Below are 25,343 nucleotides of genomic sequence, written 5' to 3'. Positions count from 1 at the left end.
GAGTTCGAGCCCCGCTTCGGGCTCTGTGCTTACAGCTCAGAGCCTGGAGCCTGTTTTGGATTCTATGTCTCCCTCTCTCTCTCTGCCCCTCCCCCCGTTCATGCTCTGTCTCTCTCTGTCTCAAAAATAAATAAACCTTAAAAAAAAAATTGAAATTCTTGAAAAGAAGGTCAGGGGTGCCTGGGTAGCTCAGTTGGTCGAGCATTCAACTCTTGGTTTTGGCTCACGTCATGATTTCATGATTTCGTGAGTTTGAGCCCTGTGTCAGGCTCTGTGCTGACAGCGTGGAGCCTGCTTGGGATTCTCTCTCTCTCCCACTCTCCCTCTGCTCCTACCCCATTCACATTCTCTGTCAAAATAAATAAATAAACTTAAAAAAAAGGTCCAATGCTACTACTCAACAGTAGAACATCTCAGGTCATCTGGAGTTCCAAATGATTATGGCTGAGAACCACTGGTTAGAAACAACCGCCCAATGATTCCTTCATTCATTCAACACACATTTATTTATTAAGCTCCTAACATTAACCAGGTACTGTGGATAGAATGGCAAACACAAGCCCCTTTTGAGGGGGAAGATTCCAATCTTATGGGAGGGGACAGATAAGAAACAAATGGACAGAGAAGATAATATCTCTATGAGACCATCTCCCACCAACCTTCTCTTCCCTCCTTATACACCAGGCACAGTAGAGAATAGTGGCCTTTTTTGCTGTCCCTAGACTATGGCCAAGGTCAGACCTGCCTCAACACCTTTAGCCATGTTCTCCCCAATGGCTGCCCAGATTTGCACTCAGACTTCACATGGCTTCTTCCTTCCCCTCTTTCAAGTCTGACACGTCACGCCTTAAAGAGGCTTCCCTGATCTTCCTGTGTAAAATAGCCCTCCCTCGTTCTCCGTTGTTTTCTGTTTTTGTTGTTTGTATCTCTCATCTGTTGAAATTGTGTTCTTTATGTGCTTATTCTCATTTTCAATTGTCCCACTAGAATGCAAGACCCAACACACCATGGATATTTCCTGTTTTGTTCACTTGTATACCTCACGCATGTACAAAAGTGCTGTTAGAAATGCTCACTTATGGGAAGCCTGGGTGGCTCAGTCAGTTAAGCATCAGATTCTTGGTTTCTGCTCAAGACATTATCTCACAGTTCATTCAATGGAGTCCAGTGCTGGGCTCTGCGATGGCAGCATGGAGCCAGCTTGGGATTCTCTCTCTCATCCTCTCCCCTTCTTATGCTCTCTCTCAAAATAAATAAACATGAAAGAAAGAAGGAAAGAAAGAAAGAAAGAAAGAAAGAAAGAAAGAAAGAAAGAAAGAGAAAGAAAGAAAGAAAGAAAGAAAGAAAGAAAGAAAGAAAGAAAGAAAGAAAGAAAGAAAGAGAAAGAAAGAAAAGGGGCGCCTGAGTTCAGGCTCAGTTGGTTAAGCGTCTGACTTCACTCAGGTCATGATCTCACGGTTCATGGGTTTGAGCCCCCCACTGGGCTCTGTGCTGACAGCTCAGAGCCTGGAGCCTGCTTCAAACTCTGTCTCGTGTCTCTGGCCCTCCCTTGCTCACGCTCTGTCTCTCTCTTTCTCTATCAAATACAAAATAAAACATAAAGCATTTAAAAAGAAAAAACAAATGCCCATTTATTCACATCCACATGAGGCACATCCAGTCAGAGAGCCTCATCTATTATCTGCACTGTGGAAGCCACTCCCCAGACATGGTCCCTGGTAAACCACACTCCAGGTATTTACACCTTGATTGTGGGCTGGCTCTGGGGCTCACCTTTGACCAGTAGAAAGCAGAGCTGAAGCTGCCTGATATCCAAGGCTTCTCATAAAAAGCCTTGTGGATTCCCCTTTAGCATTACAGAACACGTGCTCTGGAGGAAGTCAGCCATCAGGTAAAAAGTCAAAGTATACAGAGATGGCCATGTTGTAAGGAAACCCACCTGGCCACGGGGCGGGCCATGCAGGGAGACAAAATGCTCCACTACTCTCCACCTGTTCCAGCTATCCCAGCTGAAGGACCAGACATAGGAGGTGCATGTCTAGCTCCATCGAGTCTTCAAATGACTCCAACGACAGTGACTGCCTGAGAGACCCCTATGAGAACTGTGCAGCTGAGCCTTGTCAACCCACCGTACCATGAGAGGAAATATTAAATTATTGTTTTAAGCCACAAACTTTGAGGTAGTTATGCAGCAATATTTAACGACAAAATGCAGCCACCAAAGATAGCTCTAGACTCCAACAGTTCTTTGCTCACAAACATTATACACGTGTAGGGTCCTTGGGACCTCCCTCCCACACACTCTCTGATAAGGTACGTTTCTCTGCCATTCTGCTCACTCTCCTACACCCCTACAACTACCCAGTGAAACTCAGGAAAGCCGAATCTTCATCCTCAAGGGATCACTGTCATCTTGGCCAAGTCCCTCAACCCTCTGAAGCTCAGGCTCTTCTCTGAAAAAGGACTGTAGATTTCATTTGAAATTTTTGTTCAGTGTGGCACAAGCAACACTTTTTCCCTTCTTCAAATACAAACTAATACAGAACACAAATACATGAAAGAGGAGCCCCTGGGTGGCTAAGCTGGTTAGGCATCCAACTTCAGCTCAGGTCATGATCTCGCAGTTCGTGAGTTCGAGCCCCGCGTGGGGCTCTGTGCTGACAGCTCAGAGCCTGGAGCCTGCTTCAGATTCTGTGTCTCCCTCTCTGTCTGCCCTTCCCTGCTTGTGCTCTGTCTCTGTCTCTCTCTCTCTCTCTCAAAAATAAACATTAAAAAAACTTAAAAAAAAAACAAAACAAATACATGAAAGAGATTTAAGAGGAAGAGGTCTAGCAGAAGCAGGAGAGGCTGTGTATCTGAGTGGTGCTAAGAGGGAGGCTGTTGTCATAAGACCTCAGTTGAAAGGCCGGCTCCTCAACTCTCTAGTTCAAAGAGCCCCGACTCTCGCAGAACCTGGTGTGAAAACCACATACCGGATGGTCTCAGGGGCTTCCTTACTTCACATGTGACCTGTAACATTAACCATACAGAAAACAGACATCTACTTTAAACCTCTGGGGTCGATTTCAATGTATTAATTATGTGGCATTGTGTATTTTATTTTTATTTTCATTTGACACAGAGAGTATGCATGCCTAAGCCAGGGAAAAGGGCAGAGGAAGAATCCTAAGCAGGCTCCACACTCAGCACAGAGACCGATGTGGGGCTCAATCTCACAACCCTGGGATCATGACCTGAGCTGAAATCTAGAGTTGGACACTCAACTGACTGAGCTACCCAGGTTCCCCTGTGTATTTTAATTTTTAAAAAGAACATTGGACCAGCAGAGTTTTGTTTACTGCTGCTGCTTTCTCCCAGATCATGACTTAGACTAGTGTTTCCCAGCTACTGCTGGCCCCTACACCAGGAAGCCCTTACCATCTTGTCCACTTCTCTCAACATGGATGCTAAACTTGGTTCGTGCCTCATCCCTAGAGAGAGGAAGAGAATATTTCAAGTTTTCCCATTTGCAGTATAACCTGGCTTGGGAAATACTGGTTTAGAACCATTCTATTTGACTTTTTTTAAATATTATTCTCAAAGATGTGCATAGTAGGAGATTCCATGCCTTACTATAGATTTCCATTCCAATGTTTAATGGCTGTGCTCATCAGGAAATTTCCCTTCCTATAAGTAAATGCTTCTCAACTTTCATTCTTAAAACTTTTTTTTCGAAGTCTTAAAATCAAACCCTTCAGGGTCACCATGGGGCTCTCTTCTGAACTCGTGCAGGGTTTTCCATTTTCTCCTTTGAACACTGAGCTTAAATTGAAAACGGGAATGGTCTGATGAGTGTTCATGAATTTCTTTGACTTATGACACTGACACATTGAATATTATGCATAGTTATGACAGCTTGTATCTTGGTAAGAGCATCAACAGCTTCTTAAACATGTCGTCAGACAATAGTTATGAAATTACAGGCATGTGATGATCCTTTAGCGTACCTCTATTGACTAATAAATACATTGCCTGCCATTTGTTATCAATTAGGCAATTACTTGACCACACCTTACACTATTATCTCCACTCAAATCTCTAAACTCATATTTGAACTCTGCCCCTGAGACTATGCACGCACAGTGTATCTGATCAATGTAAAAAAGACACTGACTTTGGTCGATATTCCAAGCCGTTAAGTAGGAGTCTTCTGCAACCTGAAAGGTGATGGATTAGGCATTTACTACTGGATCTGATTAAGTAACTGGAAAAAGTAACAGCTAGAACTCTTCTTTGATGTTAGAAACAAGAAATTAGGTGCCCAGAGGCTAGGAGGAAGAAAAGTAAAGGGTCTGTTATTGGAGCAAAATCAAAGAGCCCTCTAAAATATATTTCAGACATAATCTTACGTTTCTATTTGTCACACTACAGTGAAATTTCCCCTATCATCTACTGCTGCTGCCTTTTAAATACCGCATTCCACTTTCCTGTATGATAGCCCCATGAATAAACAAATTATGAAGCTGTCTGACAAAGTCTTTTAAACCCAGACAAACATCACTAAGTAAAATAATAACATTTACTTGCTCCTTTGTAATTCTTCCCCATTCTGGGGAAGCACTAGCTGCTGTTTCCACCACCTGCCCCTAAACCCACCCCCCTCCCTTCCTTTCTCCCTTAAGATCACACTATTTTCAGTCCTCATCCTACACATTACAGAACAAGTTTGAGGGCACCCAAGTGCGCATTGATTGAGCTGTAAGCCCATGCTGAGGAAGCTTTCAACACTGGTTTTTATTCATGCATCAAAAGAGGCCTAGCCAAGGTGTCTCAAAAGGTTAAACATGTAACTACCATCTGACCAGCTATTCCACTCCTAGATATGTACCCAAAAGAAATGAAAGCAGGGACGTGAACAGGTATTTGTATGTCATTCACAGCACTATTATTCACAAGAGCCAAAAGGTAGAAACAGGTCAAGTGTCCATGAACAGGTCAACAGATAAACAAATGTGGGGTATACACACAATGGATTATTATTCAGCCATAAAAAAAAAAAATGAAGTGATGAGATACGCTATAACTTGGGTGGAACTTGAAAACATTATACACAGTGAGACAAGCCAAACATAGCAAGAAAAATATCACATGACTGCACTTACATGAAGTATCCAGAACAGACAAATTCAAAGACACACAAAGGTTACCAGGGACCCAGAGGAAGGGAGGAAGGCTTATTGTTGAATGGATACAGAGTTGATGTTGGATAGGACAAAAAGTTTTGGGCATACAGAGTGGTAACTTTTACACACACTGTGAGTACAGGAAAAGCCAGGAAGGGATCCCTAAGAGAGCTTGCAAACCTTCTGGTCACACAAAGCCTTCCCCACCACACCCAGCCAGGCTTCCACAGGAGTCAATGGTGAAGAGCAACCCCCCTTTGCAGCAAAATAGGTGAGAAAGAGAGAGCGCATGAGAGACGGGGCACGATCTGCCAGGCCCACTCTCCTAGATTTTACAAAAACATTTTTATTTTATTTTCCAAGTGTTAGGACAATTTTGGAGCAAGCAGGCTACAAAAAGATGCTTTTGTTCTCTCAGCCTAATCACACAGCTAGTAAATGAAAAGGCAAAAAGAAATCTTTGGAAAGGCGTTGATCCCCCAAATGTGTGCAGTTATCCGAAAGGGTAGGTGTTTTCTTTGACACACACCCTATAAACACACATATACAAACATAAACGAAAACACTATGGTTCCATAGTCTCTGCCATTATTCTGAAATCTAAAATTTAAATTTAAAGAAACAGAAAGGTCTTGCAGCAGCAGGCAGGGCCGAAAGATCGCCCCCCCCCCCAGCCATGTCATGAACTATTGTTGCCACTTGTAACTGTTTTAAATTTTTTTTTTTTTAACGTTTATTTATTTTTGAGACAGAGAGAGACAGAGCATGAATGGGGGAGGGTCAGAGAGAGGGAGACACAGAATCTGAAACAGGCTCCAGGCTCTGAGCGGTCAGCACAGAGCCCGACGCGGGGCTCGAACTCACGGAGTGTGAGATCGTGACCTGAGCCGAAGTCGGCCGCTTAACCGACTGAGCCACCCAGGCGCCCCCACTTGTAACTGTTTTAAAGTCAGTTTGGGCTTCCAACAATAAGGTTTTACATTCCTCTTATTGTCAACGACTTAGAAAATCACCAAACACATACTTTATTTGTTATAATAAGGGAATGTTTAGAAGGATGCCTGGCACCTAGAAGCTCTCAAAAATATGTAAAAGAAATGGATGATGTGGTTTTTTTTAATTTTTTAATATTTAAAAATATTTATTTACTTACTTATTAATTTATTTTGATGGGGTGGGAAGGGGCAGAGAGAGAGAGAGGGAGACACACAATCCAAAGCAGGCTCCAGGCTCTGAGCTGTCCGCGCAGGGGCTCAAACCCACAAACCGTGAGATCATGACCTGAGCCCAAGTCGGACGTCCAACCAACTGGGCCACCCAGGCGCCCCTGGAGGATGTTTCAAATGCAAACCTTGAGACATATTCAGCAAGCCAAAACCTCACCAAAAAGCGGGAAGAAGAGGCATTCCTTTTCCAGGTGGGGGGCACAGTCGACGACAAGTTGCTAATGAGATTTTGAGGAACGCTCTCCCTGCACCCCCACCCCCACCCCTCTCCCCACCCCCATAACGGGGAAGGGTTAAGCAGACAACCTCTAGAGACAACCACGTCTCGCTACCTTTGTCACTGAACTGACCTATTGTTGGAGCCCCGACGGAGCAGTCCCCAATGAGGCAATATCCTGTCTGAATAATTTAGGCCGGGACACCGCGCAGCCCACAGCGCGCATCTGGGAGACCGAGCGCCTCGCTCAGTCCGAACCATTTCCTGTAGCCGCAGAAGGCCGCCCGTTTTTAAAACTCCCCGGTTACAGCTGGTGGCGGGGGGGGGGGGGGGGGGGGGGGCGGTGCTAGGGGGGCGGGAGGAAGCCCAACTTACCAGGAGGCTAAATATACGGAGCCTAGTTAGGCAACTGTTCCACCTGCGTGGCCAATTAGCTTCCTCCCCCAGCCAGACTAGTTCAACAGGTTTGCAGGCGCTCGGGCCGGGCCTCGCGGGTTGGGGCAGGAGGCTGTCACTTGCCTTCGGCCCTCCCCTTCCCTCCCCGGCCCGCACGCCGGCGCCGACCAATCGCGGCCGCCCGGACGTGTCCAGGTTGGCGGCCCCGCGGCTCCGGGCCGGCCTGGATTCGCTGAGCGGCCGGGAGCGCGCGAGGAGGGCGCACGGAGGGCGCGGGGAAAGGCGCGGCTCGCGGGGCCTGCGCCCGGGACGCTGGGAGCCGCGAGGGAACGTCTGAAGGTGCCCTCCACCCGCGGCCCCGATGACCGAACTACAGCAAGATGTGGAAGACGCAAAGCCTGCCAAAGTACTCGCGAAGAGAGACAGCAAAGTTGGCTCAGCCCAGTAAGTAGCGTCCGGCCCCGGGCGGGCGGGAGCGCGCTGCCCAAACTTCTGTGCCGGGGACGGGTTTGGCTTGGAACTTGACCGTGGACGGACAGCCCCGTGGCTTGAACTCTTTCGGGGGGCGCCCGGGCTCTTCTTTCTCTCCGATGCTGTAGTGGGGAACGAGGCACAGCAGCGTTTGAGGAACGGACCGCAGCTTGCAGTCTGGTGGGGATGTGAAGGAATGGAGCGAAAGCACGATTGGCGTGGTATCTGTCCCAAGGGAGGTCTGGGGCAGGCATTCAGATGTCTAAGTCAGGTCAAGGAACAGCGCTGACACTTCTTTCTGTTCCTTCTTCGTGACGTGTATGAAGACGAAGCTACCTCGTAGAGGCCATCTGGTTATTAGTTTCACAGCGATGTGTATTTTGTCATTTGATCCGGAACTAAAGGGTGTCTTTTCCCCATCTCCTTCGTTTCTGCTCAAGTGAGAGAAGTAGGAGAAAACATGAAATACGCTTTATCTTTCCCTTCAAGGACTGTCTGCCTTTGCTTGGGAACTTGACACAAACTCGCTACATACTTTTCTTTTTTTCCTTTTCTTTTTTTTTTTTTTTTTTTTTTTTTTTTTGAGAGAGAAAGAGAGAGAGAGGGTGGGGGAGCGGCTGTAGGAGCACAATGAATATATAATAACATAAAACATTTCGAACATTGGGTTATGACAATCCTCTTAAAAGATTCATGTTCATAATAGGATTGGCACATTGCTGGGCCTAGAAACTCTTCTGGTTTCAGAAACGGAAAACTCAGATACTTGGATCACAAGGATTACCTTCCTGTAACAAAACTTATTTATCTTCCCCTGTACTACTGTTTTTAAAATCCAGAAGTATTATTTCCATGCTTGTTCTTGCCAAACATTCTTCTTTCCAAAAGGAAAAGGATCAGTATTTGGTTATTTTCTGTGTCACTGTAACTTTAAGTGTTACTAAGATAAATATATAAATAACCTGTTAAAGAAGCCAATTTTTTTTTTTTTTTTTTTTTTTGGTACCAACCTGTTGGGGGTACCTAAAAAACAGTGAAAGTGCGATCTCCATTGTTTCAACATTTATTCAATTTTTATAACACGGTGTGGTTCCACATAAAGAATGGTGTTTATAAAAGCATATTCCATCTGTGTATTGGAGTTTGGGCTGAAGTTTTGGAAGAAAAATAGCTTTTCCTAGCTGCTTTGATTTGTTGTGTCAAAGGCTTTGGTCATAATCTCTCCCAGTGTCTGCTTTCCTAGGCTGCCCTTTCTTCTGCCCCTCAGCTTTGTCAAGTTCAGCTGATATTCTTTCCTGTTTAAATGAACGATAAAAAGATGATTGAGGGGGGAAAAATGCCATAGGTATAACCCTCACAAAATGTTTTTGTTTTCTCTCCCCAAAATAAAGTCCTAACTCTGTTCTAATAACTCAAGCCCAAGAAAGAGATAAAGTAGCAAAGGACATTTCTTTTGCAGTTCATCCTTCTTTTATATACTTCTCTTAAAAAAGAGGGATTGTGGCATTCTAAACAGCACTTCATAGTGGTGACAGGAGTGTTAAGTGGGCCAAGCAAGACTAGAAATCTGGACTGTAAACTCCTAGCCTAGAAGTCAGCCCAGGCAGTGCTAAGTTCCAGTTACACAAAGCAAAATGATTCAAGTCCATGCGGCCGCTGGTAAGTCTTTACATCTTTGCATTCCCAGTAGTCTACTCAGTTGAGGAGAGTGTTTTAATAGATTGAGAAAGCCTGTTATCTGTTAAGATGAATTCTGTTAACTTCAAACTCTTCAGACGCTGGGGAAAATAATTTTATAGACAATAAACTTAACCACCTTGGAGTGGAAGGCCCCAAACAGCCACACCTTCATTTGGAACAGCTAGTTTCACAAATTCATTTCAGTTCAACAAATCCAGGAACGCCTACTGTTGGTTCCATCGTCGTGGGGAATACAGGAATGAGGGTTCAGAGGACATTGCTGGGGGCTGTGGCTACATTAAACTCAAACAAGATACTACTATAAAAAGTTTGGCCTATAACTGAATCTTCTCCACAGTTAAGGACGTTTGCCCGTTCAACAGTCTTTGGTAAGTTTTTCTTGGTTTATGGAGATTTTTGTTTGTTTTTCCCTGTAAAATGGTCACTTCCAGCCCTGCTGAAGTCACTTCTGAATCACTCAAAGACTTGAGACACTCTATTTCCTGAGCTTTAAACTCTTGTTTTGGTACCAGAAGAAGAGTAATTTTAAGACGGAGGTAGATACATTATCAGTGTTATATATATATTGTGATCACTCATATTTGAAATCATTTGGGTAGGAAAATTTTGACGCTTAGGCACCCAGTCTTCTTTGTTCTGAACTTTGTAACTTAGATTAATTATGACAAAGTTCAGACTCGTTGGAATCTGGATGTCCTGATGGGCGTTTTCTTCTTGGAGTATTAGAATGGCTTGCTCTTGGGGCACCTCGGTGGCTCAGCCACTTAAGCATCTGACTTTGGCTCTCGTCATGATCTCACGGTTCATGAGTTCGAGCCCCACGTCGGGCTCTGTGCTGACAGCATGGAGCCTGCTTCAGATCCTCTGTCTGCACCCACCTGCCCACTCGCATGTGCGCTCTCTCTGTCTCTCTCTCTCTGTCAAAAATAAATATTTAAAAAAAAGAAGAATGGCTTGCTCTTGCCACATAGTCCTCATCACCTACAACCTGGCCTCCTAGTTAATAGCTGGCATTTATTGAGAATGCTTGCTGTGTGACAGGCATTGTGCTCAACATTTTGCATTCATTTTCATACACAATGAGACAGATGCTGTCGTTATCCACTCGACACATAAGAACATGGAAGGTCTGAGAAGTTAAGCACCTAGGTAGAGACACAGCTAAATTCAAGTCCAGAGCCTGCACTCTAACACTAGAGCCTGAACTTGAACACTTCTCTACTCTAGAATCTGTGATGGCCCGCATGACCTCGTCTCCTCTGCCAGGAATTTAAGGACATTGGAGTACATGTAGATCATGTCAACTTCATTCCTCATACTACGAGCATGACTATCTTTTCCATCCAAACAATCATAGTAACTAGCCGCTCCAGACTTAAGAGGTGATGATGCAGAAGAATAAGGAACAGGTGTGCCAAAGGGACTGCTGAAGGAAGTTACCTACATTCTTTCCCTCTCATCTCTATTCCTTTGCTCAAGCAGTCCCCTCTTTTCTTTTTCTCAATATACCTGTACAAATCAACTCACGATTTCCTTCCTTTAAAGTCCTTCCTTATCACTGGCCATACTTACCTCTTGTTTCTCCGTGTTCCCCTTGCATGTCTGTGATCAACCCCATAGATTTTAGCTGCTGCTGTTATTGCTGTTGATGAACGGTGAACATTTATTGAGCATTTATTATGTACAAAGTACTATTTCAAGCTGTTAACAGTTACTAGCTCACACACTAGTCCCATATATATTAGTGAACCTTAAATAGATTGCAAACTCTGATTCACATTTTTTTCTTCCTGAATTTCTCAGGGGGCCCAGCGAATTATCACTTTCGATAACCATCTGTTAGTGAGCTAGGGAGGCTGAGACGCCATTCCCCCTAATTAAGGTGTATAATATACTTATAACTGAGGTTCAGCTTAACTATCTCAGGGGAAATTTTACTCTGTTAAAGTTGTTTAATCAAATTTTCTATCAGTAGCAGTTAGAATTTTTAGGTGCATTGACTTGCCTGAGAGCTGGGAGTTACTCATCTTTGTGTTAGCAGTAAGGCTGCAGATTTACTCATCACCAAAATGCATATTTGATTTAAAAATACCCCCTTTCTGGGGCGCATGGGAGGGTCAGTTGGTTAAGCATCTTCAGCTCAGGTCATGGTCTTGTGGTTCATGGGTTCGAGCCCCACATTGGGCTCTGCGCTGACAGTATGGAGCCTGCTTAGTCTTCTCTTTTTTACTCTCCCCCTGCCCCTCCCCTGCTCACGCTCTCTCTCTCTCTCTCTCTCTCTCTCAAAATAAATACATAAACTTAAAAAAAATAAAAATAAACCAATAAATAAAAATAGCCCCCTTCTTACCAAGAACTGGTAATTTAGCTGCATATTTCCTTTTGAGACCCTACTTTCCTCCCTTTGAGTACTTTTTTCATTCTGAATGTTATGTTCCCAATATATACACATTTCTAACCTAATGTTTTTCACACACATTTTCTGAGATACACTTTTATTTCTTAAAGTCTCTTGTGGATCTGATTTATTAACGGGCTAAGTTATTTTTTCCTTCTTTCTTTCTCTCTCTCTTTCTTTCTTTCTTTCTTTCTTTCTTTCTTTCTTTCTTTCTTTTAATGTTTATATCAGGGAGAGAGAGACAGAACACGAACAGGAGAGGGGCAGAGAGAGAGGGAGACATAGAATCCAAAGCAGGCTCCAGGCTCTGAGTTGTCAGCACACAGTCCAACCCGGGCTCACACTCACAAACCGCGAGATCATGACGCGAGCCAAAGTAGGACACAACCGACTAAGCCACCTAGGCTCCCCTTAATGGCTAAGTTACTTTCAAGGAGTTACAAAAACTGTCTAAAATGACTGATACATTTCTGAGCAAAAGTTTTCTTGATTCATATTTCAAATAATAAATTACATGACCCATAACATATTTGTAATGCAATCTTAATTTTTAAAAATTTTTTAATGTTTATTTATTTTTGAGAGAAAGAGAGCATGAGGAGGAGAGGGACCAGAGAGAGAGGGAGACACAGAATTGGAAGCAGGCTCCAGGCTCTGAGCTGTCAGCACAGAACCTGACATGGGCTCCAACCCACAAACAGTGAGATCGTGACCTGAGCCAAAGTTGGATGCCTAACTGACTGTGCCAATTTTTTTTTTAATATTTACTTATTTTGGGGGGAGAGAGAGTGAGCTGGAGAGGGGCAGAGAGAGAGGCAGACACAGACTTCAGGCTCTGAGCTGTCAGCATAGAACCTGACGCAAGGCTCAAATTCAAAAACTTCGAGATCATGACCTGAGCTGAAGTCAGACGCTTAACCAACTGAGCCACCCAGGTACCCCCACAGTTTTTTTTAAATTCTCATTTCCAGGTCACCAGTTCTGGTAATTGGTAATTCTGGTTATCTGGTATACTTTTTATATGAACTTTGGAATAGGAAGAAAGAATTATGACATTAGAAACTATTAAAATGTTAATTAAAGTGAAACAGTTGAGTTTGAAAAGACGGAGAAAAATGAAACAGTGTTCTTGTCTAAAATGTTTTTGAAAAAGGAATTTAGTGAATCAAATCAGTCCTATGGCTAACGGTTACTATCAGAAATTGTTGATCTATCGAGGCAGTTCGTAAAGATGTTAAGAATTCAGGCTCTAGGGTCACCTGACTGGGTCACTTGGTGGAGCGTGCAAGTCTTGATCTTGGGGTCATTAGTTCGAGCCCCGTGTTAGTGTAGAGATTACTTACATTTTTAAAAATTAAAAAAAGAGGGGCGCCTGGGTGGCTCAGTCGGTTAAGCGGCCGACTTCAGCTCAGGTCACGATCTCGCGGTCCGTGAGTTCGAGCCCCGCGTCGGGCTCTGGGCTGATGGCTCAGAGCCTGGAGCCTGCTTCCCATTCTGTGTCTCCCTCTCTCTCTGCTCCTCCCCCGTTCATGCTCTGTCTCTCTCTCTGTCTCAAAAATAAATAAACGTTAAAAAAAATTTTTTTTTAATTAAAAAAAGAAAGAAAGAAAGAATGCATGTTATAGGAAAGTAGGATTTGAAATCTGACTTCTCTGTCTCCTGGAAGTGTGACCCTGGCCAGTTACTGAACGCCTCTAAGCCACCCCTTCCTCATCTGTAAATGGGAATACTTAAGTCACTGCTTCATAGATGCTTGCTATCAACTATAAATGAGAAGTGTAAGAAATTCACTTCACCCAGTGTCTGATGTTGTTAGCTCTCGATAACCATAGCTGTGTCAATCTTTCCCACTGAGCGTCTGGAACATGCTGTGGCGTTGGGGTGGGGGTGGGTGGGAGGATTACATAAAAGATAATTAGTCAAAATTCAACAGCCCTAACTCTGACAGTAGCAAGCCCAAGGGTTCTATTTTTTTTTTTTTTTTTTTTAATGTTTACTTTTGAGAGAGAGTGAGAGCAAGTGAGCTAGCAGAGGAGGGGCACAGAGAGAGGGAGACAGAATCCCAAGCAGGCTCCATGCTATCAGCGCAAAGCCCGGTGAGGGGCTGGAACTCACAAACCATGTGAGATCATGACCTAAGCCGAAGTCAGACACTCAACGGACTGAGCCACCCAGGCGCCTCTTCCCCAGTATTCTGTTAAAAGTGAGCCTCTCTTCAGCAGCTAGACCTCAAAGACACGTGGGGCAATACTTCCATGAAACCAGCATGGCACCTTGGTTTTTACTTTATGTTAAAAACCTCGCCTACGAGAACTACTTAGTGACTTACCAGCTTATTTAAATATTGCTTACTGCTTTGGTGTTTTCCCATCTATTGTTCAGTACTTTTATCTACAAGCCATTGATTTTCGAAATCCTGCTTCCTGGCATTGAGCTTTTATCTCGTGGCTCCTCATCTTTACATTGTTCATTGTTTTCCAATTGTTAAACTCTAAAAGAGCTCTCCTTCACCATCTTTCTAACTCTGTCAACGCTCAGTTCTAGGCGTCTCACACGTTTTCAAAGGTCCTTGAGAGAGACTCTTCCAGAGCCATATCAGTGACTGTTCTCAAAGGAAACGGTGGGAGGGAGCCTGGGTGGCTCACTGGTTGAGTGTCCGAATCTTGATTTCAGCTCAGGTCATGATCCCAGGGTTGTGGGTTTGAGCCCTGAGTCGGGCTCTGCATTGAGCTTAAGATTCTGTATCTCACTCTGTCCCTCTCCCCTGTTCACTAGCTCGGTCTCTAAAATAATTAAAAAAAAAATTTTTTTAAAGGAAAGAAGGGGCTTTATCTAAACTTAAATTTAATTATTTACCCCTAGAAGAGAAGCAAAAGCAACTTAACTGCATTCTCAAAGATAAACTGGTTTGTATGTTATCATCAGTCACTCTGTGTGCCAGATTCCCACATTCTTAATGGGACATGATGTCTCAAGCGGCAGATTATTCTTAACAGGGTTCTTGAGATATATTTTCCAGGTGATAAAATGTACCCATTTCCAGCTGTATACCTCAGTAACTGTACTGAGTGGTGCACCATTGTCATACCTGGTTTTCCAACATTTTCCCACACCCCACCCCAAAGATTACCTGCACCCATTTATGTTTAATCCCCATTCCCACCTTGCCCCAGGTAACCATTTGTCTACTTTCTGTTTCTATAAACTTGCTTTTTCTGGGCATTTCATATAAGTGGAATCATATAATCCGTGGTCTTTTGTATCTGCCTTCTTTCAATTAGCCTTGGGTTTTTGAGGTCCATTTGTAAAGTACCGTATGTCATTAGCTGAGTCATTTTTGTCACTGAATAGTATTCAGCGATACTATGTGAATATTCCACATTTTGTCCATCTGTTGGCTTGTTCAGGAACATTTAGTTGGTCTCCAGTTGTTGGTTATTATGAATAATGCTATGAATATTTGTATGCAAGTCTTTGGACATATGCTCTCACTTCTTATATACGTAGAGGTGGAATTTCTGAGTCATATGGTCAATCTGTGTTCAACTTTTTGAAGAACTGGAAAAATTTCTCAAAGCAGCCATACTATGTTATGTTTCTACCGGCAATGCATGAGGGCGTATCGTATAGCTTTAAGAGAAATCCTTTCACAATCTGGGAAAACAAGACTGTAAGCACTTTAAATTTTTTTTTAATGTTTGTTTTTTTTTTTTTTTTGAGAGAGAGAGAGACTGTGCGAGCCAGGGAGGGGCAGAGAGAGAGGGGGTGGGGGGAGGGAGACACAGAATCCAAAGCAGGCTCCAGGCTCTGAGCTGACAGCACAGGGCCCGACACAGGGCTTGAGTCACGAACTATGAGATCATGACCTGAGCCAAAGTCGGACACTTAACTGACTGAGCCACCCAGGCATCCCAAGACTGTAAGCACTTTAAACGCAGATCAGTACCTTACACTTCAGAAGATAGTAGGTGACATTCATACTTAGGATTTTGAAAACTCCCCCAAAGTGCAGTGTTATCAAAGATGTGAACAGATGTGACAGTGCTAACAAAGATAACTCAGGCTGGCATACTTGGGTACATTTTTTACAACCTCTTAAAATTTTGCTGGTGACATTTATCACTTTTTTTTTTTTTTATGACAGAGTAATACAAAGAAGAGCCTAGAAATTGGACCATAATCTCCCCTATCTGTGTTGACATAGTTTAAAGCAATATGCGTATAAGGCTAGAAAAATAGTGTAGCCTCTGTTCAAGATGAAAAGCGAGAGCCTTCTTCCTGCCTTCCACGTTACATTTCCTTGTCTCAAGGGTAACCGCTTGCTGAGGTTTTTGTTGTGTCCTCATGCTGTTGTCATTTAAGGCCAGAATCCAGCTTTTTGTAGGTTTGGTTTGTTTTAGAATATGCATCTCCCAATATGCATGTAAAAAGGTTGGCCTTGGTGAAATGAAGTGCTTTGTGAGTGTGATCATACAGTATTTGGACTGCATACGGTAGGAGAGTTCAGTGAATGGCAAACAGTATTCTCATAGAGCACAGTTTTCTCAAACCTCTTTGCAGAATAGTTATCTACCAATGAAGTGGCTTATTCGGTTTTAGCCCTGAAGGATAAATAACTCCATCAGAACACAACTTTCTTAAATGGATCTTAGCAAAATGGATCCATGGTATTAGAGGAACTGTTACCTGACTAAGACATCCTCAAGTTACGGATTCAGTTTCTTTTTTAAAATTTTTTAACGTTTATTTATTTTTGAAGGAGAGGGAGAGACAGAGCATGAGTGGGGGGAGGGGCAGAGAGAGAGGGAGACATGGAATCCGAAACAGGCTCCAGGTTCTGAGCTGTCAGCACAGAACCCGACGCGGGGCTCGAACTCATGAACAACAGAATCATGATCTGAGCCGAAGTCAGTTGCTTAACTGACTCAACCACCCAGGCGCCCTTGGTTCAGTTTCTTATTTCTTCTGTTCCCCTCTCCTGAATGGATGATGCTAGACAGACCCCTGATCAGATGAGGTAGCAGTATTTGGTCATATTAGCAGATAGGTATATTGGCCACCTCATCTGGTCAGGGGCCTATCTAGGACCAAATGAACATGAACACGCCAACACAGGTCACAGTAGTGATGAGACGTGTTTAAAAAAGAAGAGATCCAAGTGGAGAAGTGGAAATTTGAAGGTGGAGACAATGAGTAAGGAGATGGGGAGAGAAGAGAAAAAAGAAAAAACTGAGGAGAGATACCGAGTTACCTTGAAAAAGGAAAGAGAAAATGTTAATTTGCCATTAATGTGTGTGTCTCCCCCTTGCATCCTGGCCGCTTTCTCTCCTCTTTTTTCCAGATACTGTTCTGTGTCATGTTGGTGAAATCTCCGGCACCGACATGGGTAACTGACATGCCTCTTCTCCACTCATGGAGATGCTGGTCTGTGTATAAATATTGGTGTGTGTTTTTTTAAGTCCATATATATCAGGTTTGTGTTTATATCCATATTTGTTGCCTTCTAGATTTTTCAAATGATGTCTTCCATCTTGTGTGGTGATTTAAAAAATGTGAAGAACCTCGGGGCGCCTGGGTGGCTCAGTCGGTTGGGCGGCCGACTTTGGCTCAGGTCATGATCTCGTGGTCCGTGAGTTCGAGCCCCGCGTCAGGCTCTGTGCTGACAGCTCAGAGCCTGGAGCCTGTTTCAGATTCTGCGTCTCCCTCACTATGACCCTCCCCCGTTCATGCTTTGTCTCTCTCTGTCTCAAAAATAAATAAACGTTAAAAAAAAATTTTTTTTAAATGTGAAGAACCTTAGAAATGGGCTAATTTTTGTCTTTTATTGTTAATACTGAGGATTATCATCTGAAAACAATGATCTTGTGATCCTCCAAGTTACTTTGAAATCCCTAGTGTGTAGTCCTAAGCGTGTTTTGTGAATTAAGTTCCTGTATATCAACAAGGATGAAAAACTAATTCATCATGATGGCTTTCATTATCGCTGTATTGTTTCTGTAATTCACTGGAAAACAGCACCTCATTTGATCCTAACAACTTAAATATGGTGCTGGCTGTGTTACATAACATATAGTGTGGTCTTCTGAGAGCCCACAGGAACTATCAAGAATATTTTCCTTTCCGGGGCATCTGGGTGGCTCAGTTGGTTAAGCTTCTGACTCATGATCTCACGTTCATCAGTTTGAGCACCACGTCCGGCTCTGTGCTGACAGCTCAAAGCCTGGAGCCTGCTTCAGATTCTGTGTCTCCCTCTCTCACTGCCCCTCCCCTGCTCACGCTCTGCCTCTCTCTCTCAAAAACAAACATTAAAAAAAAAAAACTTAAAGAATATTTTCCTTTCTTGTCATAATAAAATTCTGTAGTGTATGAAGTTGGACTAGTTTGACATCAAATTGGTAGATTTCTATGCTGGTCCTTGTTTTGATGCAAATCTTTGCTAAAAATTTTACAAGCAGTCACAGGCCCTTGGCTGAAATCAGATACTAAAATCACAAAACATCAGACCTTTCATCAGTACCTGAGAGGAGCTAATAGTAAATGGCCTATGAGCTAGGAGAAACGCGATTATTGAACAGCTGATAACGACCAGAGAGATTTGCTCATGTTGTCAACTGACATTGAGTAAGTAGTTCTGTGTGTTGAACACCAGCCTGAGTGTCATGGCAGTCACCAAGCTGAAGAACACAAGGCCTTTGCCCATAAGGAAAGTAAGAGTAGAGAACAGCCATATTTTGAAGTTTGATCTTTTTTCAGAGAAGCTTCAGAAAATGTATCAAAGCTTACATGAGGTGAGGTGATACCATTATTATGTGCTAGACAGCATTTAGAGTGCTTTCACATATATGACACAGGTACAGTTGTCATCACATTCTATGCCTAACAGAGACACAGCCACTTGCCCAAGATCATAACAGCTGTTGAAGCCAAAATTCCAATGTGCAGTCTAGTCTGAACCAGCCCCCTAAAATAATTAATGACACAACCTCACTAGATTTGGGATGAGGAAAGATTCAGAAGGTGCAGTGCCTGCCGTTAAGTGTCTGTGCATCCCTGAGTAGATCTCTTAATTTTGTTGTTGTTTTTTTAATGTTTATTTTTAAGAGAGAGAGACACAGAAACAGTCTGCAAGCAGGGGAGGGACAGAGAGAGGGAGACACAGAATCCGCAGCAGGCTCCAGGCTCTGAGCTGTCAGCACAGAGCCCGACATGGGGCTCAAACCCATGAACCGTAAGATCATGCCCTGAGACAAAGTCTGACGCTTAACCGACAAAGCCACCCAGGCACCCCAGATCTCTTAATTTTAATAGGTTTGTTTTCTCAACTGTGAATCCAAGATTCATTTTCATTCAACAATTCTAACATTCAAAGGATTTCTGATGTTATGTAGAGGATAGGAAAGAGGGAGCACCTCTAGCTCTCTGTTGAGCATGGAGACTTCCTCTGTGTATTGTCAGACACAGGTACCCCTCTCTGGCTCCTTCTGCATTCATCTGGACTCAGACCTGGCCACAGGGAACTTTATCATTGCGTTTGCAGCTTTACAATGTGATTTGCATGGCAGTCATTCATAAATTCCAGGTTTTATTTATTTATTAAACATTTTTTAAAGTTTATTTATTTTTAGAGACAAAAAGCACACGCATGCATGCCCGGGGAGGGGCCGAGAGAGAGGGAAAGAATCCCAGGCAAGGCTCTGTGCTGTCAGCCCAGAGTCCGACGCTGGTCTCCATCTCCTGAACCGCAAGATCATGACCTTAGTTGAGATCAGAAGTGGGACACTTAACCAACTGAGTCACTCAGGCACCCCCCCCCCCACACACACACACCAGTTTTTAAAACCATGGTTGGATTCTTCTTTGCATAAGCACAGAATGTTTCTATAAAGTGATGTGACTGCTTTGTTTTAAAAACATGGGAATGTTGTCTCTTTAAAAGTAGTCACCAAAGGAACCCAAGAACTTTTCCAAAAATGCTGCAATTGCACAAAATCTTTTTGAAACTCTTCTTGCAGAGTTACTTTCAAAGCCTGGAGCCCATTCTTTGAATAGTCATAAGGTTGGCAAATCCTCATCCTTTGAGAATGAATTCAATTTCTGGAAATACCCTAAACCCAAATGTGGTGAATTAGGTGGATAAGAATAATTTAAATACCTTTAAAGCATTCTTGGATAGGATCATTTTTGATCCCAAAACAGGATGTGACTCTAAAATAATAAGACTGAGTTTCTAGTGACACAAACCAGTTTATACTTTCAAATTCAGGTCATTACTTTGCAACCTTTGCATGAAAACCGTAAAATGTTACAATTATTTTTCCATCCTAAAATCATTTTTCAGTGTTTGTAATGTGCCCAGGCGGGTTTGGGCAAATCCTAAGCATTAAAAAGTACATTGAGTATGCACATGTAACATGCAGTATCTTCTCATTGAAGTGTATTCCCTATGTTTTAGGGAAAACAATTTTTTAAAAACTTGCCCTGAGTTCAGACGGTGAAGTAAGTGAGGTTCAGCAGTCAATATCTTGTATTATCTTCTCCTTCATTACACGTTAAAGGAATTTGTATGCCAGTTACATTTTTTAGGCCCTCTCCCAATATCACCGCTTTATACCAGATGGACTTTTTTCACATATGCAAGATGTCGCTCCTGACTTTTCCACATGATGGCTGTCAGTTGTCAGCATGTAGCTTTCCCTTTTGGTTCAAATGAATTTATTTGTTCAAATTGGATTTCCCAGTTTTGGGTCCAAATGGATTTATTAGCATAGCACTTTTATCTGAGATCTGATTTTAATGCTGTGTGTTTGATAATTTGTATGTGCTATGCCTCTGCTCTTCCATAATCCCCTGGAATTCAACAAGCATTTCCCCACTGCTTACTCTCTGCTGGGATTACAAGGTAAATGACATGTGTGCAGTGCCCTTAGGAGTCTGGGGAGAAGAGAGTGGGGTATGGGTGCACACACACAATTAATACCATGCGATAAAAATTCCACAGTGGTTATCAATTTCCCATGGGAACAGAGATGTAGGCAATTTGTTTTCCTTGAAGGGAGCTGAGGTAAGAGGTGATACTTGAAGTGAGGGTGAGGGGCAGGAAAGAATTTGGCCTCAGCAGAAGGTTGAAAATTATCCCAGGCATTAGGAAGGACAAGGATAGGTTGCTTGAGAGTTCATAATCGCATTTTTGATCAGTATGTAAAGGTCTCCTGTGGCTAGCATGGTGCGGGCTGGGGGAACTAGGAAGAACACAGTGGGGGAAGAGTTGGAGCCCCCATTTAGGATGCTCTTCTTCCTTTGTTCTCTTTCTTCACTTCCGGATTTGGCTCTGCTATGGATTCTTTGGAACTTTAGGGAATTCATTCACCCTGGATTTCACTTTTCTCCTATGTAAAGAAAGAGGGCTGAATGACCTGATTTTTTAGATTCCTTCCAACCTGAAGAGTAAGAGTCTTTGAAGAAAAACTGCCCTACTTCTTTGCACTCTTCTGTAGCTTTTGTGTAAAGAATTCTATCAGAATGAACAAACCAAGGAAAGCCTTTTGAATGTGAACAGAATCCTTGCTCTCTCCCTTGGTTTTGGCTTCTCTTATTTTTTGCTTTTCCTTCCCTAGGTAAACATATAACTGGTTAAGGCAGGGTTGCCATTGGAACATACCTAAACCATTCTCTTACAAGTTTATAGATACTTATCAGCATTCATGTAGCATTCAGACCTCTCTGCTTTGCCCTTTGGCAGCGGCTGACAGGGTCACAATGCCTTCTGGACCAGTCATAGTAGACATACCTAATCAATGGGGCGCCTGGGTGGCTCAGTTGGTTAAGCATCCGACTTCGGCTCAGGTCAGGATCTCGCGGTTTATGGGTTCAAGCCCCGCGTCGGGCTCTGTGCTAACAGCTCAGAGCCTGGAGCCTGCTTCAGATTCTGTGTGTCTGTCTCTCTCTCTGCCCCTCCCTGTTCATGCTCTGTCACACTCTCTCTCTCTCAAAAAGAAATAAACATTAAAAAAAAATTTTTTTAAACCCTAATCAAGTTATTTAATGTCAAACCTATAACACAAATGGAGACCAAACTTATTTTTTTTAATTAATATTTATTTAGGTAATTTCTACACTCAACATGGGGCTCAAACTTTGAACCCCTGAGATCTAGGGTCCTGTGCCCTTCTGACTGAGCCAGCCAGGTGCCCCTGGAGACCAAACTTCTTATCAGTCGAATTGGAAGCTTCTCAGCTATAGTTCAGGTCTGAAAATAATCATCTACTTCACTTGAATACAGAGGACACTTTAAGGTTTAAAAGGCCCTTTTCCTCAGAAATGAAGTCAGGGATATTTGCTTGGCACTTCAATTTAATAATTATTAAAGCATTTTAAAGCATTTTATATTCTTTAAATATAAAGTACTTTAAATAAAATAAAATATAAATATATAAATAAATAAATAAATAAAATAATAAATAAAATAAAACTATAAAGTACTTTAAATATAAAGTACTTTAAATAAAATATAAATATATAAATAAATAATAAATAAATAAATAAATAAATAAATAAAATAAAAATATAAAGTACTTTAAATATAAAGTACTTTTATTTACACCGGTAGGTGAATTTGACACACACAGACTGAGGGCTTGCTGTTATTAGGGATTGTACTATCTATTTTAAGAGTGAAACAACCAGTTATTTTACCATCACAATCGGTTTATTAGGGAACAGCAGAAGAATTGCAGTCTGGGACAAGCAAGTCCAGGAAAAGCCACAGGCAAGTCCAGAGAACAAAGGAGAGGAATGCTCTTTTACAGAGGAAAAGGGGGAGTTGGGAGGGGCTGTTAAGAACAAAAGGCCATTGGTGCAAACTGGGAATTTGAAGTGTAGTGGCTTCTTATTGGCTGATTGGTGACAGTCTCTCATTGGCTGAGCTCTTGCTAGGCAAGGAGAAAATCTTCCTCCTCCTGGAGTCCTAAAGTAGGCTGCTTCTTTGGGGGACTGCAAAGCCTGTCTCTTTCTGCTGCTGGGCTAAGTGGGGCAACTAGGGGTGCAGCTTCAGCTCCCCTCTTTCCAGGCCTCTGACTCCATTTTAGCTGAGGTTTCCTGTATTCATTTTCACAGTACTATTTTGTAAGAATATTAGGTTGTATTAGACATGGACCCTGCCCTCTAGAGCAGATGTCACTGTAATTTGAGCAATGTCTTAATATGATATTAAATATGAATTTCAGTCTATTGTGACAAATAATAAGTACAGGTCAGGGGCGCCTGGGTGGCTCAGTTGGTTGAGTGTCCAGCTTTGGCTCAGGTCATGATCTCAAGGTTCACAAGTTCCAGCCCCACGTCAGGCTCTGTGCTGACAGCTCAGAGCCTGGAGCCTGCTTTGGATTCTCTGTCTTCTCTCTCTGTCCCCTCCCCCGCTCATGTTCTGTCTCTCTCTCAAAAATAAAAAATAAAAAGGATATGTACAGGTTATTTTTTTTATTCTTATTTTATATATAGAAAGAGCATGAGCTGGGGAGAGGGGCAGAGGGAGAGAAAGAGAGAATCTTTTTTAATGTTTATTTATTTTGAGGGAGAGAGAATCCCAAGCAGGCTTCACCTTGTCTGCGCTGAGCCAGACGCAGGGCTCGCTCTTACAACTATGAGATCATGACCTGAGCCCAAATCAAGGGTTGGATGCTCAACTAACTGAGCCACCCAGTTGCCCCTATACAGGCTATTTTTAGGAGAATAGTTTAGGAGAAAGTAGCCCAGTATAAGGACTGAATAACAACTTCCTGGCAGGAAATAGTGACACTTAGTGAAACCTAAGTTTAAAAGGAAAAATAGGAATCAGTGTGAAACAGCTAGGTGAGAATTTTTTATAAATGACCCCATTAGCAAGGTTTAAGGTAGATTTGATGGAGAACAAAACTGGAAGCAGGGATTCACTGGCTGTGAAACAATCCAGATGACATTGTTTTAGTAGGAGAAGCAGGGGAAGAATAGGTTTGAGAAATGTCAAAAGTCTTAAAATTGGAAGAGCCTGGTGATGAGTTGAATTGATGGAGGGAAGAAGCTAGAATGACTGGTAATTTCTCTCTCCAGGAAGGCCCTATAGATTGTGATGCCATTAATAAAGCCATGGGAGGTAGAAGAAAAAGGAGTGTAGGGATATTAAAATGATGAATTTCCTTTTATAAGAGTTGAGTTTGGGATAAAAGTCTGTGCTGTAATAAGAAATGTATTTTGGGAGGCGCCTGGGTGGCTCAGTTGGTTAAGCGGCCGACTTCGGCTCAGGTCATGATCTCGCGGTCTGTGAGTTCGAGCCCCGCATCAGGCTCTGTGCTGACGGCTCAGAGCCTGGAACCTGTTTCAGATTCTGTGTCTCCCTCTCTCTGACCCTCCCCCGTTCATGCTCTGTCTCTGTCGCAAAAATAAATAAACGTTAAAAAAAATTTAAAAAAAAAAAAGAAAAAAATGTATTTTGGGGGCCTGGGTGGCTCAGTCGGTTAAGCATCCGACTTTGGCTCAGGTCATGATCTCACAGACTGTGAGTTCGAGTCCAACGTCCGGCTCTGTGCTGACAGCTCATAGCCTGGAGCCTGCTTCGGATTCTGTGTCTCCTTGTCTTTCTGCCCCTCCCCCACTCATGCTCTGTCTCTGTCTCAAAAACAAACATTTTAAAAATTAAAAAAAAAAACAACAACAAAGAAATGTATTTTGTCTTTGTCCTTAATTCCTGGCACAGAGCTCCTAAAATTAGTGTTTCCTGAGTGATGGTGGAGTGTCTTTTGTTACTCAAAATAAGCCCCTTTTGATCACACCTGAGTTTATGCTGAAAACGTGTTTTAGGGTAGGGCCTTTAGATGGAGTGAGGGTGGGGCTGATCAACAAAATGGCCAAGTGAGAATAGAATAGGAGCTTACAACCCTACCCTTAGCCTCCTAGGAGGTTAAGGGGGCTTGAGATTAGGCACTGTAAAAACTCTTGAACAGGAGTTGGTGATCTTTCAGATTAGTGTACCCATCGAGGTACTGAGGGATTTAATGCACCCAGTGAACACAGGGGAGCCGCACTTGCACCCATACCTTGCCTTAGGCATCGCTTCCATCTGATTGTTCCTGAATTGTTTTCTTGATAATAAACTCAGAAGTGAAGCATTTCCTTGAGTTCTGTAAGCCATCTAGCAAATTATCAAACCTGATGAGAGGGTCATGAGAACCCCTAATTTACAGTCACTCAGCCTGGGGCTTAGAGCTGGCATCTTGAAGTGGGGGCAGTCTTCGGGACTGATCCCTTAACCTGTAGAGTGTATGCTAACTCCAGGTAATTTGTGTCCGGATTGGATTGTTGGATCCTCAACTGGTGTCTGGAGAATCAGAGAATTGGTGGTGGTTGTCAGAAAACCCTAGAAGGTCAGAGCCAGGCGGCAGATTTGGGAAATGTCAGCATATAGGTGATAGTTAAAATCATGAGGGTGGACGGAATTTTCCAATGGAAAGAAGAGTCCCAAAGAGAGAACCTAGGAAGGATTTTATGTCGAAATGAAGGTCAGAAGAGGCCGCAAAGGTGATGGAGAGTCAATGGCACAGCAGAAAACAAAACAATAATAAAATGAAACAAAATGGAATCGAGTCATGAAAAAACAATCCAAGGACTGAGACTCTCAAGAGATAGCAGGGGCAGGCACTACCAAGAGCAGCATTAAGAGAACTCCTGAAGGGCCCGTGGCACCTAGCAATACAGAGATCACCAGCGAACTCTGCCAGAGAAATTTTAGTGGAGCATTGGAAATG

At 42.9% G+C, this 25,343-nt stretch overlaps 1 protein-coding gene across 2 annotated transcripts in view; it reads left to right on the top strand.

The window, feature by feature from the left end:
- Positions 1-25,343, top strand: part of GRAMD2B (GRAM domain containing 2B) — a 120,495-nt gene that overhangs the window by 35,918 nt on the left and 59,234 nt on the right. Inside the window, exon 1 of one of the 2 annotated variants that reach the window (XM_086705198.1) lies at positions 7,054-7,445. The exons of the other annotated variant lie outside the window; for it this stretch is intronic. Within the exon in view, the coding sequence (XP_086561324.1) occupies positions 7,363-7,445 (83 nt within the window). The 5' untranslated portion in view covers positions 7,054-7,362. Of the gene's footprint in view, positions 1-7,053; positions 7,446-25,343 lie in introns of those variants that run through there. 2 annotated transcript variants of the gene reach the window in all.

The sequence above is a fragment of the Puma concolor genome, chromosome A1 (genome assembly GCF_028749965.1).
Source record: "Puma concolor isolate L17-30 chromosome A1, mPumCon1.1.hap2, whole genome shotgun sequence".
NCBI classification, from domain to species: Eukaryota; Metazoa; Chordata; class Mammalia; order Carnivora; family Felidae; genus Puma; species Puma concolor.
This window is presented reverse-complemented; position numbering and strand designations above follow the sequence as displayed.